At 37.1% G+C, this 13,230-nt stretch overlaps 1 protein-coding gene across 4 annotated transcripts in view; it reads left to right on the forward strand.

Moving 5' to 3' along the window:
* KLHL15 (kelch like family member 15) overlaps positions 1-8,573 on the forward strand; it is a 29,702-nt gene extending 21,129 nt beyond the window's left edge. For all 4 annotated transcript variants that reach the window (XM_068425567.1, XM_068425566.1, XM_068425569.1 and 1 more), the window contains one exon: positions 1,706-8,573. In XM_068425567.1, the coding sequence (XP_068281668.1) occupies positions 1,706-2,815 (1,110 nt within the window). In that variant the 3' untranslated portion in view covers positions 2,816-8,573. The remainder of the gene's footprint in view (positions 1-1,705) is intronic.
* Positions 8,574-13,230: the final 4,657 nt, after the last annotated feature.

Here is a 13,230-nt window from a genome sequence, read left to right on the forward strand (position 1 = left end):
AACTTGTCAAAATAAAGTGGGGGAAGGAAAAAGTGTAAATAAACACATCAGATCAGTGCAACTCTTTGAGTTATATAGTGCTTTGCAATGGTAGGTTAGTATTCAGGGTTTTTTGAAAATCTGGTGTGTAAAACAATCTCAAAATCTGTGTGAATCATGCCCAATAGTAACAGTTTGAAAGATTTTTTTAAAATGTTTACCTGACAGCAGAATGTCTTAATTACTATACAAGCAAACAAAATGATTAAGAGAAAGCTAACAAAATTTGAGTAGTATGTGTTTATGGAACAAGCAACTACTATATTCACAAGGTGTAAAGAACATTCATTTCCAAATTGCTTTTCATATACATGAAAACTCACACCACAACCCCTTAGGTAAGTGGTGGTACAGGCTTTTGTCCCTTGACACAGGGAATAGGAGGAGTTGGGGGAACAGATATTGAAAACTAGGAGCTTCTGATGTTATCTTGTGGTTGCTTTGAAATTTCAGAGTGGCCTGATGTTTTTTCAGAGCGTTGCTTTGCTTTTTTGAGCTGGTGGGAACTAAAGGCATTTGGAGTGTTTGAAAGCAATTCAATTTTATTGGAAAGAAACTGGAACTTAGGATCAAATCTGATAGAGCATTTGTCGATTTGGCACTATCTAGCCAGTTTTTATTTGTGTTAGAAGTGTAATTCAGACTGCTGTGTTAGACTAGACTGTACAGGAGGAGTGAAGCCTCTTTGAAGAGAATCACACGGTGACCTGAGGGCTGCCTGGAGCTAGATTTATTAAAATAAATTTGGTACTGTCTCAGGACCAGTCTCAGGAACTTAAACTGGCTTAGATAGTAGGAGGGGTTCTGGAAAGGTAAATTCTTACGATCTCCACCACCCTGCCTCCCCCTGCCCCTGCCACCAACTCCAATAAAACTGAGCAGGGGTAGCTCTTTTCAAATTGAGGTGGCACCAAGGAGCACTTCACTACTATGTGGTAATTCAAAGGTTGTGACTTCCACTTGGGAAGTGGAAGTTCAAACCTACCTCCACAATTTACCAAATAAATGCACAACCAAGGGATTATAGGTTGAGATGTTTTCCTCTTGTGTTAAAGGCGTTTGTTAACATGTGAAGACTCACAGAGGGGTAACCATCATGACAAGTGGTTAGTGCGATCATGTGTTCTGAAGGAAGGGGTATGGGTACTTTCCTTTCCCACTCCACCCCAATTAAATAGCCCTGTGAGCAGAGCCTAGCATTTGGGAATACCTCCTTGGTCTTGGTTGTGAGAATTCAGCAGAAATTAGACTAGGGTAGACCTTGGTAAACACAGAATGGGTGTGTAGAGTGTTTTTCAAAACCAGGAAAATAGTGTATTTTTAATTTATGCACTTCATGGATTAAGCAGAAGGTGAACAGAGGCTTTTTGGGGGAGAAAGAATAATGATTTTTAGACTTGGGGATTTCAGTTGTGCCTAATTCCGGCTTAAATTCCACATGTGAGTATGCTGCTGAAAATGTTAGTCACTGCTGTTAATCACTAAATTGCCTTCTGGATTTTGGATAACAGTACATTAGATTAACCCTCCATGTGCAAATGCAATTGCTGTCAAGACTGCCTGAATGAAACTAAGTAAAATAATCTTCTAATGACACATAGTCATTTAGATTTTCTGGATTGTTTCTCTTGGTCAGGATTTTAATATCTTTTAAATGTATTCATAGGTAAAAACATCAGAGTTTTATCGATACTCCCGGCAGCTGCGACATGAGGTTGACCAAGCCATGAATTACTTTCATAGCGTTCACCAACAGCCTTTGATGGAAATGAAATCGAACAAAATTCGTTCTGCCAAACCCCAGACTGCAGTATTTAGAGGAATGATAGGACACAGTATGGTAAACAGTAAAATTCTTCTCTTGCACAAACCAAGGGTCTGGTGGGAACTAGAGGGTCCTCAAGTACCTTTACGACCAGACTGCCTTGCCATTGTGAATAACTTTGTGTTCCTGTTAGGTGGGGAAGAACTGGGGCCAGACGGTGAGTTTCATGCTTCATCCAAAGTGTTTAGATATGACCCAAGACAGAACACTTGGTTACGAATGGCAGACATGTCTGTTCCACGTTCCGAGTTTGCTGTTGGAGTTATTGGGAGGTATGTTTATGCAGTGGCTGGGAGAACCAGGGATGAAACGTTTTACTCAACTGAACGGTATGATATTACTGAAGATAAATGGGAATTTGTGGATCCCTATCCAGTCAATAAATATGGACATGAAGGTACTGTGCTTGGTAACAAGTTGTATATCACTGGTGGAATTACATCATCTTCAACTTCTAAGCAAGTGTGTGTGTTTGATCCCAGTAAAGAAGGGACAGTAGAGCAGCGAACAAGGAGAACTCAAGTGGTCACTAACTGTTGGGAGAACAAATGCAAGATGAATTATGCAAGATGCTTTCACAAAATGATTTGCTATAATGGTAAGCTTTATGTCTTTGGTGGTGTCTGTGTGATCCTAAGGGCCTCCTTTGAGTCTCAAGGATGTCCTTCTACAGAGGTTTATGACCCAGATACTGATCAGTGGACTATATTGGCTTCTATGCCAATTGGAAGAAGTGGTCATGGTGTAGCTGTTCTGGACAAACAGATAATGGTTCTTGGAGGCCTTTGTTACAATGGTCATTACAGTGATTCAATTCTCACCTTTGATCCAGAGGAAAACAAATGGAAAGAAGATGAATATCCGAGGATGCCGTGCAAGCTGGATGGCTTACAGGTCTGCAGCTTGCACTTCCCTGAATATGTTTTGGAGCATGTTAGACGTTGCAGCTAAAACAGAATGACCAACTCAATGAAATATAAAAGGCTATACCTAATTTGTCAAAAAATACAAACCAGTTGAATTCCTTCAGAGACGTTACCTTGTGTATAAGAACAACTGCTAAATGCTTAAGAAAAACAGGGTGTACAGGGAGAGTACTTACAAAGTTTATTAAAAAAGCAAATAGTTGGTCTGATATTGTAAAAGCTTTGTTTTTTTTTTTAACAAACATAATTGTAAGTAGGGGAAAGAAAAATATATTTTTGAGTGTGCTTATTTTTTTGTTACATTTTATGTCCATAATACTTTCTTCTCTTTTTTATTTTAATGTCCATTATACCACCATGCTTCTGAAATCAGTTGAGTTCAACAAAATAGTTGTGGAAGAAAGAAAGACTTTATTTTCATTTTTTTATTGAGCATTGAAATAAAGCTCATCATCTGTTCTAGGGTACAACCAGGTTTAAAAGAACAAAACTAAACCACTTCTGTATTTTATGTTGTCTTTTCGATGCTTTTCACATTAATTGCAAAGTATTCTCAAATCTGCTAGGTGTTTTTGTTTTCCCTTATGTACGTTGAAGAATAATCTTAACCCCTTTGCATGACCTTTTTCCTGGTTTTGTATAGTAGTACCAGTAAGTCTACCAAAATGCAAATTACACATTTTCTACCAAATTGAAAACAAAATGTTTTTATATTCAAAACACTATTTCTATGCTGCCTTCTATTGTCTGCGTTGTGTTTGGTGGTGAGTAAAAAATATATACACACACATGCATACACTGTAAAAACTATACATAAAGACATCTTTTTATGTGCAGTTACAATATTATATTTTAACTAGTGCACAGATTCAGCCATATCTGTTGAATTTAAGGTATAGTACTATCCTTTAATGAGCTAAATAATTCAAAGTTCTTAAGTAACTGGAGGCTTCATTTGGTATTGAAGTATCTTATCTTTAGTGTATACTGATTGATTCAGTAACTTTAAACTCTTTATATCAATGCTACATAATGAACTGTTGATAATTTGTTATTTTATAAATTATTTTTTAAAAAGTGAACACATCTTACCTGAGTTTCTTTTGTGTTTGAATGTTCTGCCCAGTCTTCTTTTTTATGAAAATGGAAAATGTCAATAAGCAAATGCTCAGCACTGCTTTGACCCACAGTTATTTTTGGAACTGGATAAACTACAGTTTATTCTCAGTACTTTGCTTGTACTCGTAGTTCAGTACGAGTATTTTGTTTGTACTCGTGTTGAAGTGGTATAATTTTTTTATTATTATTATTATTTTAATTATCGACTGCTATGAACTACTGTGTTTGAAAATGTGGAGTTAGGTGGTTGGATGGTTAGTACCATTTATGTTTCTTTTACAAAAAAACCTACACAACTATAGCTACTGACCTCAGAGTGCCTGAATTGAGATGTGTGGTCCAAGAGGGCTTTGAGTAATGCCATTGTGTTAACTTGCAGGTATTACTGACAGCAGATTGGGAAGAATTCTCTGCCAAGACATAAATAATAACAGTAGTTACATTCTGATTAATGTTGTTAAATTAGCCACTTCTAGAATCTAAAGGAGAGATTTGGAGAAGTTGAAGGCTCACACTTAGTTCACTTGTGTAGGGGTGGAATGCTGGAACATGCACCTGCATATTTTGTAAAATCTTAGGCTGCTGTGCTTCACTTAAGCAATAGACTTTACTTTATATGCAGCGATGCAAAACCACTTTATTCAGCATCTTCCAGTCAGAAATCACTGTAGAAAAGGAATGTACAGTACTCAGGGAGTTCAAAAGAATGCACTTACAAAGGGACCAAAATCACCCTAAATTTCCTATGTTAAACATAACACCTACTTGCCTAAACTGAGTTTGAAATAATTGATAGAAGTTAAAACAACATATAAAACTCCTCATACTTGTATTTTCGTATTTTTGTAGTAGTTCTATGTTCTGGGTTGAGATGAGAGGATTTGGAGCTATGTGGCAAGTCAGCAGATTTTTTTTTAAATTAGAAATGATTTATTGATAGAGTATTTTCTTTCCCTATGTTTTAACAGAGCGAATGTAAGCTGCCATAGCTGTAGTGATAAGTTACTTACACCAGTAGTGACTGGACCAAATACTGATTCAGCTTTCTGATGCAGACTAGTTTGCAGTTAGATTTAAGTCTTTTAAAATCAAAATTCACTTTACTGAATTAGAAGTCTAATTTACTTTCTTAATAGCTTAACTTAAAGCCAGCATGGCTTACACTAAAACCTCAGTTTCACTGTGAGACTTGTGTGTGCATTACCCTGCATGGGTGCAGAGATAAACTGACTGCAGTAGGTGCTGCCTGTGTGCAAGTAAAAAGGTTCTGCTGTACATAGTTCATGGAATATTGGGCCACAAGAAAAATACAAGGGTTTTTTTAATTGTTTTATTATTTTTGACACCAGCTTGCTTCTCAACAAGTTTATGGGCCAGCAAAAACTAACCCTGCTTGTGTAGGCCTTCATGGGTGTGTTACGTATAGCACAGAGTACTTCGCTTTTATCTACGGCCAGTCTGGGGAATGGACGTGGTTCTGGATATCTGGTCTTCCATGATTCAGGTGTAGTAAAGCCAAGTCTTTATTAAAAAAATAGTGGTAAGGATGGGAGTGTCTCAAGTTACTTTTTTGAGGCTGCATTTAAGCACCTTCTGAAGTTCTGTGTGCTAAGCAACTGCCACTAAAGTTGTTGGTGAGTATTGACACTTGAAAGATGAAGAACCAGATCATTTTTAGGTGCTCTGCTTTTAAGTTCATATTTATCTTCAGGCGCCCAGTTCTGAAAGACTTGTTCAGGTTTGTAATAATAATTATTCTGTCAAATTTTAACTTGAACTGTTGGTTTTTGCTTTCCTGAAGTTGTGTCTCCTTTGAGAAGCTGACTGTAACCTTTCAAGCATTGGGAATGATTGGAATTTGCTTGGGTTTAGAACATGTGGGGGTATGCAAGAATGTTTTGGTAATTTACTTTTCTACTGTGCTTTGTTGTTTCAAACATAAAATATAAAATTAGCTTACATTCTATTTTCCATTGCAGTGGAACTTTTGAGGCAGTTATTTTTGTTGTTTTATATATCAGAGGGATATTTTCTTTTTTTTAATTGAAAGTTTCTGTTTTGTGTTTGTTTTTAATATTTAGCTCCAGATAATTTGGTGTTTAAAACTAAAACTGGCTAATAAAAATTGCCTGTTACTATCAAATTTTGAGCATTATGATCAGATTAATGTGGGTTTTAAAAACATTTAAATGCCTCTCATTTGTCAAGGAAAAGGTAAGTTACAATCTTTGATTAGGCAGTTTGGAGGAGTTTCTTCTTCTATTCCCACCCCACTCATAATGGAATGCCAGCAAATCTGATCTCATCCACATGTTTAAAATTTAACAGATGACCTGCTTTTAAACAGCAACTGTACTTGCCTTTTCTTAAAAACGTGGACATAGTGAATTACAGTCTAAGTTTTTTTTCACATTTATAGCAAAAATGTATCAGATTCATGTCTTGATTTGGCAACTAGGTCTGGGAGCAAATTTTGTTTTCAAATGAGCCAGAATGCACAAAAAGCATAGTGCTCCTGTAGAGGGGTTGGACACTGTCAGCTCCTGTTCCACATTCCTGTTATATCTGATTTTAGGGGACAGATAATTTTTTTTCAAAGTACTGCATAAGGAAAAAATAGCTTATTCTTCCCCACAAAGTGTTGGTTGATGGTAGTTTCATAGTAGGAGGTATTAGGTGGAAAAAAAACCTTTTGAAATTTTTTTCCCCATTGATTCAGCTGGAGGAAGGCAGGACTTGATTTTACAAAGGCTCTGCTATTTCAGAAAGCGCTGCTAGCGAGTGGGGCTAGTGGCAGCGTATGAGCTACCCGGCAACCTGCTTTTATGTTACTTTCTTTTGAAAAGTGTGGGTGCCCTGCTTTCTGCAGTGTGATAGCAGTTCTGTTACAACTGGCTCTAAGGGTTTGTGACTTCAATATTTCTCTGTTTTTTGAGACTTGCAGCTGTTTTTTCTTGAGGACTTCCTGCCTTACATACCCAAGTGCTGTGTTTTTTCATGCTGATAGTATAACTACTTGTATCAGGGACGAAGCTTCACTTGACACTCAGGAAGCAAAGGATAAAATTCAGCAGGTATAAATTCAAATCGGTTTAAAAAGAAAACATTGCTTAACTCATTATGTCCATTCTTTTGCAAAAGGAGGGTAGGCATTATGGGGAGATGATAACAGCTCTTTAAACTTCAGGCTTGTGTCAGCAGTTGTATGACAAAGTCTTTTTACAAAGAGTTGCATTGGTAGAGGTGATTTGCCTTTTTGATACATTTTTCCTTAGCAAAAAAAAAAAAAGTGGTGAATTGGGCCCCTGGTTATTTTAACACTTCAAATATGCACTTCACATATGTGAACAGTCCAATATAAAGACAACAGAAAACTGTATGGTACTTAAAACATAAAAGCACAAATGTTATTAAACCTGTGCTTAAGTGTTTATAGGGTTGAGGGTATCAAAGAAAACATCCATCCTGCTCTCCTTCCATTAATAAAAATACACCTGTTGAAGTTACTTGAATATTCAAGTGTGGTCCATCATATGTGGCAGGGCTCACTGAAGGAGAGTGGGAAAGAACATAACTGGAAAGCACCTGTAATCTATTTAAAACAAAGCTTGTCGGTGTCCTGTAGCTAGCATTTTGAGATTTAAATGTTTGTGAAACAATCTGAAGCTGCTTAAAATAAATACTAATGACTACTTTTGCATCTGTATTCTATTTTTGAAAGTTGGTGAGTAACTTTAAAATTTCCATTCGTGTGGATAAACATCATAAAACATAGTTGTATGTGGCAGGTGGCAGCAAAACTGACCTGTGTTGAGCACAGCTTTCCTGGATTTCCCTTTACTAAATTTTTTTTTCACTTCCCAAATTTCAATTAATGTTTATATAGTATTTTAAAAATAACGTTCAAAGATCAATTTCAAATACCTTTGGATTAATATTAAGTTGGTAGCTAGGGGAAAACCACTTCTGTTTGCAGATGGTAGTTTTTATTTATGGCTCTGGTAGAAAACCTTGGTGTAAGTCTAGAAAATTATGTAGGACTGTAAAGTTATCTATACTTAGGGAGCTTTTATTACCTCAGTGGGACCCACCTAACTTTTATGTCAGTTCTGGGAACAGGTCAAGGGGGAAGAGTGAGCTATGTTTTTATTTTAAATATTTTTCCCTATATATTGTTATTTTTGTAGATCTTTTTAAAATAAATTATTATATGCTGGAGATTGCAATTCCACTATAGTATCCCACTTGATTCCAGTGTACAATATCAGATTGTTTGTATTTAAAAGAATGTATTTGCTAAGTATTTGATAAGTTAACAGGAAAAGTTATTTTCAAACTGTGCTGTGTTTATGTCTAGCAATTGGAAATACTTTTCCTATAGAAAATTAAAAAAAAATATATATGACCTCATATGTACATTTGGAGTAACTGTCTAATGATTACCCCAGGGCTGCTATAAACTTCTCTGAATAATTTAAGAATTGCCTCTTTTTAACTGTTTTAAAGCCTTTTTTCTTGTCTTTTTTTTGGCAGAAAGTAATTTTCCCTAGCTATGGATACAGTATGCTCAGACTTGCATATGTGCTCTATTTGGTTTTTAAACTGAAAAAATGTGTAAAATGTGTATAAAGAAAAGTGTAAATAAAATATTTTTAATCTTTAAACACTCTCATGTAAACTTTGTAATACTGAAAGTGTAGTGGACCTGCATTAATTTCTACGGGACTTCAGAGTTTACTCGGTTAAGCAACTCCTCAAAAATGTATTGCCATATTTCAACGTTGTATTAAAGTTATCCCAACAAGAAAAGCTGGATGTCCTTATATAGCATCAAGCTCATATCTTTAGCTGTATTTTACAATCTTCCCAATTTTAATTACTGTAGCGCATTCATGTGTCTGCTCTGTATTTCAAGCTTGAAATAATGTTTGGAATTTACTTTGTCGTTACATTTGTAACTCAGTGTCAAGGCATAAATTTAAAGTACAAGACCGAAAACCAAAGCCAGCCTTTGGTGTTAGTCAGCAGTCAGGAGAAGAGGCTGTTCCCCACTATCAAATACACAGGAGTGAGGGCTCTGAGACAACGTGCGTTCATCACACGCTTGGACCTCAAAGTGCCAGAAGTCCAAGTCATACTGCTTAACGCTTCCCATAACAGGAGGGGGAAACTTCATTTCAGGATCGAAGTATCAGAACAACTTTCAATACCAAGAAGGTGGTGGTGGCGGGCGGGGGCGGCAGTGGAAGCAGGTGAAACAGGAGGTTATGATCTTATTTTCTCAAGCAGTCTGATGAAAGCCTTCCTTGTCAGTCCCTTGCCACACTTTTCCTTTTCTCTGCCACTATTTTTCAGCAACTCTCTTGCTGTCAGATCGAAGCCCCTGATTTAAAAATCTTATCAAGAATGTCTGAAAATAACTGTGGCCTATTTTTTTTTTTAAATTGAGTTCTAAAATAGCATTTTATTTTAATACCTCAAATGACTTAAAACTTTATTTGCATGAAGTAACTTTTTTTTTCCCCCCTCTCTCCTTGGTAACTTGACTTCATCCTACACTAAGTAGTACTGTTAAATGAGAGGATGCTGTGGATGAATTTGTGCTGGTCCCAGTGGGATGTGTCATGGGAGGAAGGGCCTCTTTTAAATGTGATGTGTCCCAATTTTTTGGTTCAAAAGGAGACCAAATGTATTGGACTGATACAGCAGAGACAACAGCAATCCTTCCCCACTGTAAATGTTATTTACCATTATTTTTGTTCACCTTTTTAATTTCCCTTCTCTGTGAGCCAGGTTGTATTTTTGGCAATACCTTTCTTCCATGACACTACACTGGCCGATTTGACTTACTTGTTAGCACCTCTGTAGTTGATTAGGAATCTCAAATAATGGTTCCGTTATTTCACTAAGGAGAGCTCTCACATTTTAACTGGTTCATAGTTGCTCATACCAAATTCTTCCCTTTTTTGGAATACGTGGCCTTATTTTTTGGCAGTAGTTCAGTCATCTGTGTTCACTTGTTTTGTGCAATACTAAATTAATGTTAGTTTGGCAAAGAGGTTTTTTTCAGTTAATTCCTTCCAGATTCCTTGGTATAAGTTGTCTACCCTTGTTGACTTGAAATTCTTATTTCAACAGATGTTCCCCCTTTGTTACAGATTGGGTTTTTGGTTTCATGTTTTTTTCTTTTCTGATTCCATCAGGTTCATACTATGGAAAGGAAAACTGTTACTTTGGGTGTTGCACAGATTCTGTACAAGTTGTGTACATTTTGAGTTCATAACATACTCATGGACACACGATCCCCCACCCAGCCTTTAACCTGTCAAGTCTTACTGGTGTTTCAATGTCATCTTTCAAGCCGAGCGCCTTCTTGGCATGTGCCAGGCAGCTTTCTTGGCACGTGCAAAATTTTCCTTCTTTCAAGAGAATATGTGTAAAGACAGCTTTCATTTTTTGTTTTCATTAACACTTTCCACTTTTACATTCGATGCTTTAGTTGCACTGACAGGTGCTTTAGGTGATGTTTACAGGTAAAAATAAACCTCATCATGATCTCTGTTGAAGTACCCAGTGACTCTTCAGTCATCTATCCACTGGAATGAACGCCAGCATTAAGCATCAAATGCTGAGCACCAAGCCTTCTAGACTGATGCTATGTAGTACTTGAGGAACTAAAAAATACTCTTTTTACCATGTATCTGATGTCTATCAAATGTGTCTCCTGGTGATGTCACCCTTGGTAGCAGTTCTCCTATATTATGGATAAATGTTGCTCAATAAATGGTGCTGAAAAAAATAGTTGTTTTCTAGTGAGACAGATGGCTTTAATGCTTAACTCTTTTATTGCACTATTTATTTTTACCAGACAGATATGTCTTTGGCCTAAACTGGCAGCCTCCTTTCCCACACCCATTTCAATATGTCCTCAGGCATGTTCTAAGCATTGGTTTGTTTGCTTTTTTTCATCATGTGCCTCATCTCACAAGTTTGCATTACACCAACCATATGATTCTTTTTCTATGTGAGAAACTTTATCTCCTGTGGTGAATTGTGCGTGCTATGGGTTTGTTTATATGTATTTGAATACTGCTGATGAGACTTTCTGGCTTTTCCATCCCTTCCTTGTCAAAAGAATTGCATCAGGCTAACTGAAACAAAGTATTTCTCCCATGTTTAACTTCCACAGTCTCAGGGGAGAAATTCCAAGGTGGTCAATGTATTCCTCTTGTATTTACGTTCCCAGATTGCTGAAGTCATACAAAATGCATGGGATTGTGCTTGTGGTGGTGACACTGGTGTCAATGCAAGGCATGGCCTTAGCGCTTTCCCCTGTGTTGGTGTAGTGATGGCCTTCGTTTTTACTCCTGGAAAGCAAGAAATTGCGGTGCTGTTCTTGTGCCTGTTGGAAAGCCCTGTTGGCTAATTTATTCCCAGGAGGGACTTCTACTGATTTGGGTATCCTTGGTTGGTTGAGGGATGTTCCATGGGATTTGCCTTGTGTAACACATGCTCTCACTTCTTCCTCTAGCTCTTACAGGTAGTTCTGCAAGGATTTGTTTTTATCTAACACAGACGCCAACTTGATACCAAGAACTTGTTTTAATTTCCAATGATAATTTTTAGCATTATAATGAAACCCAAAACATAGAAAATTTAAGTTTCAGAAGAAGACGTTTTAGAGTGCAAAACCGTTCTTCCCCATCCTGATTCTCAGTTCATTTATTGCAATCAGGAAGAGTTACTGTCAAGTAATAGTTTTTTCTTCACTGTTTCTCCTGACAGATTATCCAAAACGCTGAAAAGAATTATGTAGTCAGAAAAAAAATAGGTGATGATATTTATCTAAACTATAGCTTTTAATTTAATGACTTTTCACAGTCTTAAAGTTGGGAGTTGATCCAATTAACAACCTTATTGGAAGTGTTAGAGCTGATTTCTGAAAGAGCTGGATTTTGGCTCACTGCTGTTCTCTGAAAACAAGGGGAGTGAGGCTGACCTCTACATAAGTTAAATAAACTAAATACTCCAGCCAAAGAAATCTCAGTACAAAATTGTTAACACCCAAATAAGCAACCAGCTGTACTTTGCAAAAGTTATGAACCTTACAAAATGATCACAGTTGCTCAGTTTTAGTTTTGTCCTAGCTTTGTAGTGCAGAGATTTTTATTTTTCCCATGGTAAAAATTAATTACAAGAACGTATATTTTGCTAAACATGTTAAACCGATATAGGAAGCCATGCTTTCAGATTTGCTGCCTTGTTCAAAGCAGGGCAGAATGCATTAAAGTGGCTAGAAGGGATTGCAGTTTTCCAGTGCCTTCTGAGATTTATGCATCTTCTGTGGATGGAAATCATCCATATCCTCCAGAGATAATGCATGGGACAAGGCATACAATATACCTGCTTCATCTTCCCATTCTTCTGTAGCAATGGATTGATTATCAGGCTTTTCAGTTCATGAAATTGCCATCTCTTGATGTTCAGTGAAGTCGCTCCTATTTGTAACATGCCGTTTCTGTACCTGTATAATACCATGCAATGTTACAGACATACAGGAGTAAGAACTTATTCAATCACACTTGAGAAATGTGACATTATTCTCATCTATAAAACTGCCAAAGCAAGCTAAAGTGTTTTTTTTTTTTTTTTTACTTGTGCCAGCACCATATTATACTAATTTAGGAGACTGAAAGGTAATTTCAAAGGCTGTGCGAGAGAGAGACAGTTAAAAGTAAAGACAATGTCAGTCTGTGCACCACTACCCTGTGCCCCTTCAGTTCCTCTACTGTAAGCTGCCAGCCATAGCCCTCCTCCACAGGGTGTGGGGGCAAAAACATAAATGACTTCATGTTGTTAGAAGTAGTAGGTGATAACACATGGTAAACATATAAGGGATCACTGGTGGAAACGATCAGATGACAGTTTTCATTAGTGTTTATGAAAGACCCGTGAAACATGTCTTAGAGTTTCCTAAATGCACTTCAGGATTAAACATGTGTAGGGTTGGGTTTTACTCCCTTGTGGAAAATGTTCCCAGAGTGGAAGCGGTAGTTGAAGATACCAGATGTGATGGTTCTTGATGAATGTGAGGCAAAGGAACGGAAAGGTACGAAACCAGCCTGAACAAATGCCATGGTACGAAAGGGCAAGGAACTGTAGTAGGTATTCCTGGTTAATGAGTACTCTGCACAGAAACACAGGATTATGTCCTGAAAAGGGCATCTTGCTTCCAGTTTTGCCTCATACCTCTTATTCTCTCTTAATCAAATACACCCTCTTCATTTTTGCTAGCTTCTGCTGAGTTTGAGAAGAGCAACA

The sequence above is a fragment of the Nyctibius grandis genome, chromosome 2 (assembly GCF_013368605.1).
Source record: "Nyctibius grandis isolate bNycGra1 chromosome 2, bNycGra1.pri, whole genome shotgun sequence".
Classification (NCBI taxonomy): domain Eukaryota; kingdom Metazoa; phylum Chordata; class Aves; order Nyctibiiformes; family Nyctibiidae; genus Nyctibius; species Nyctibius grandis.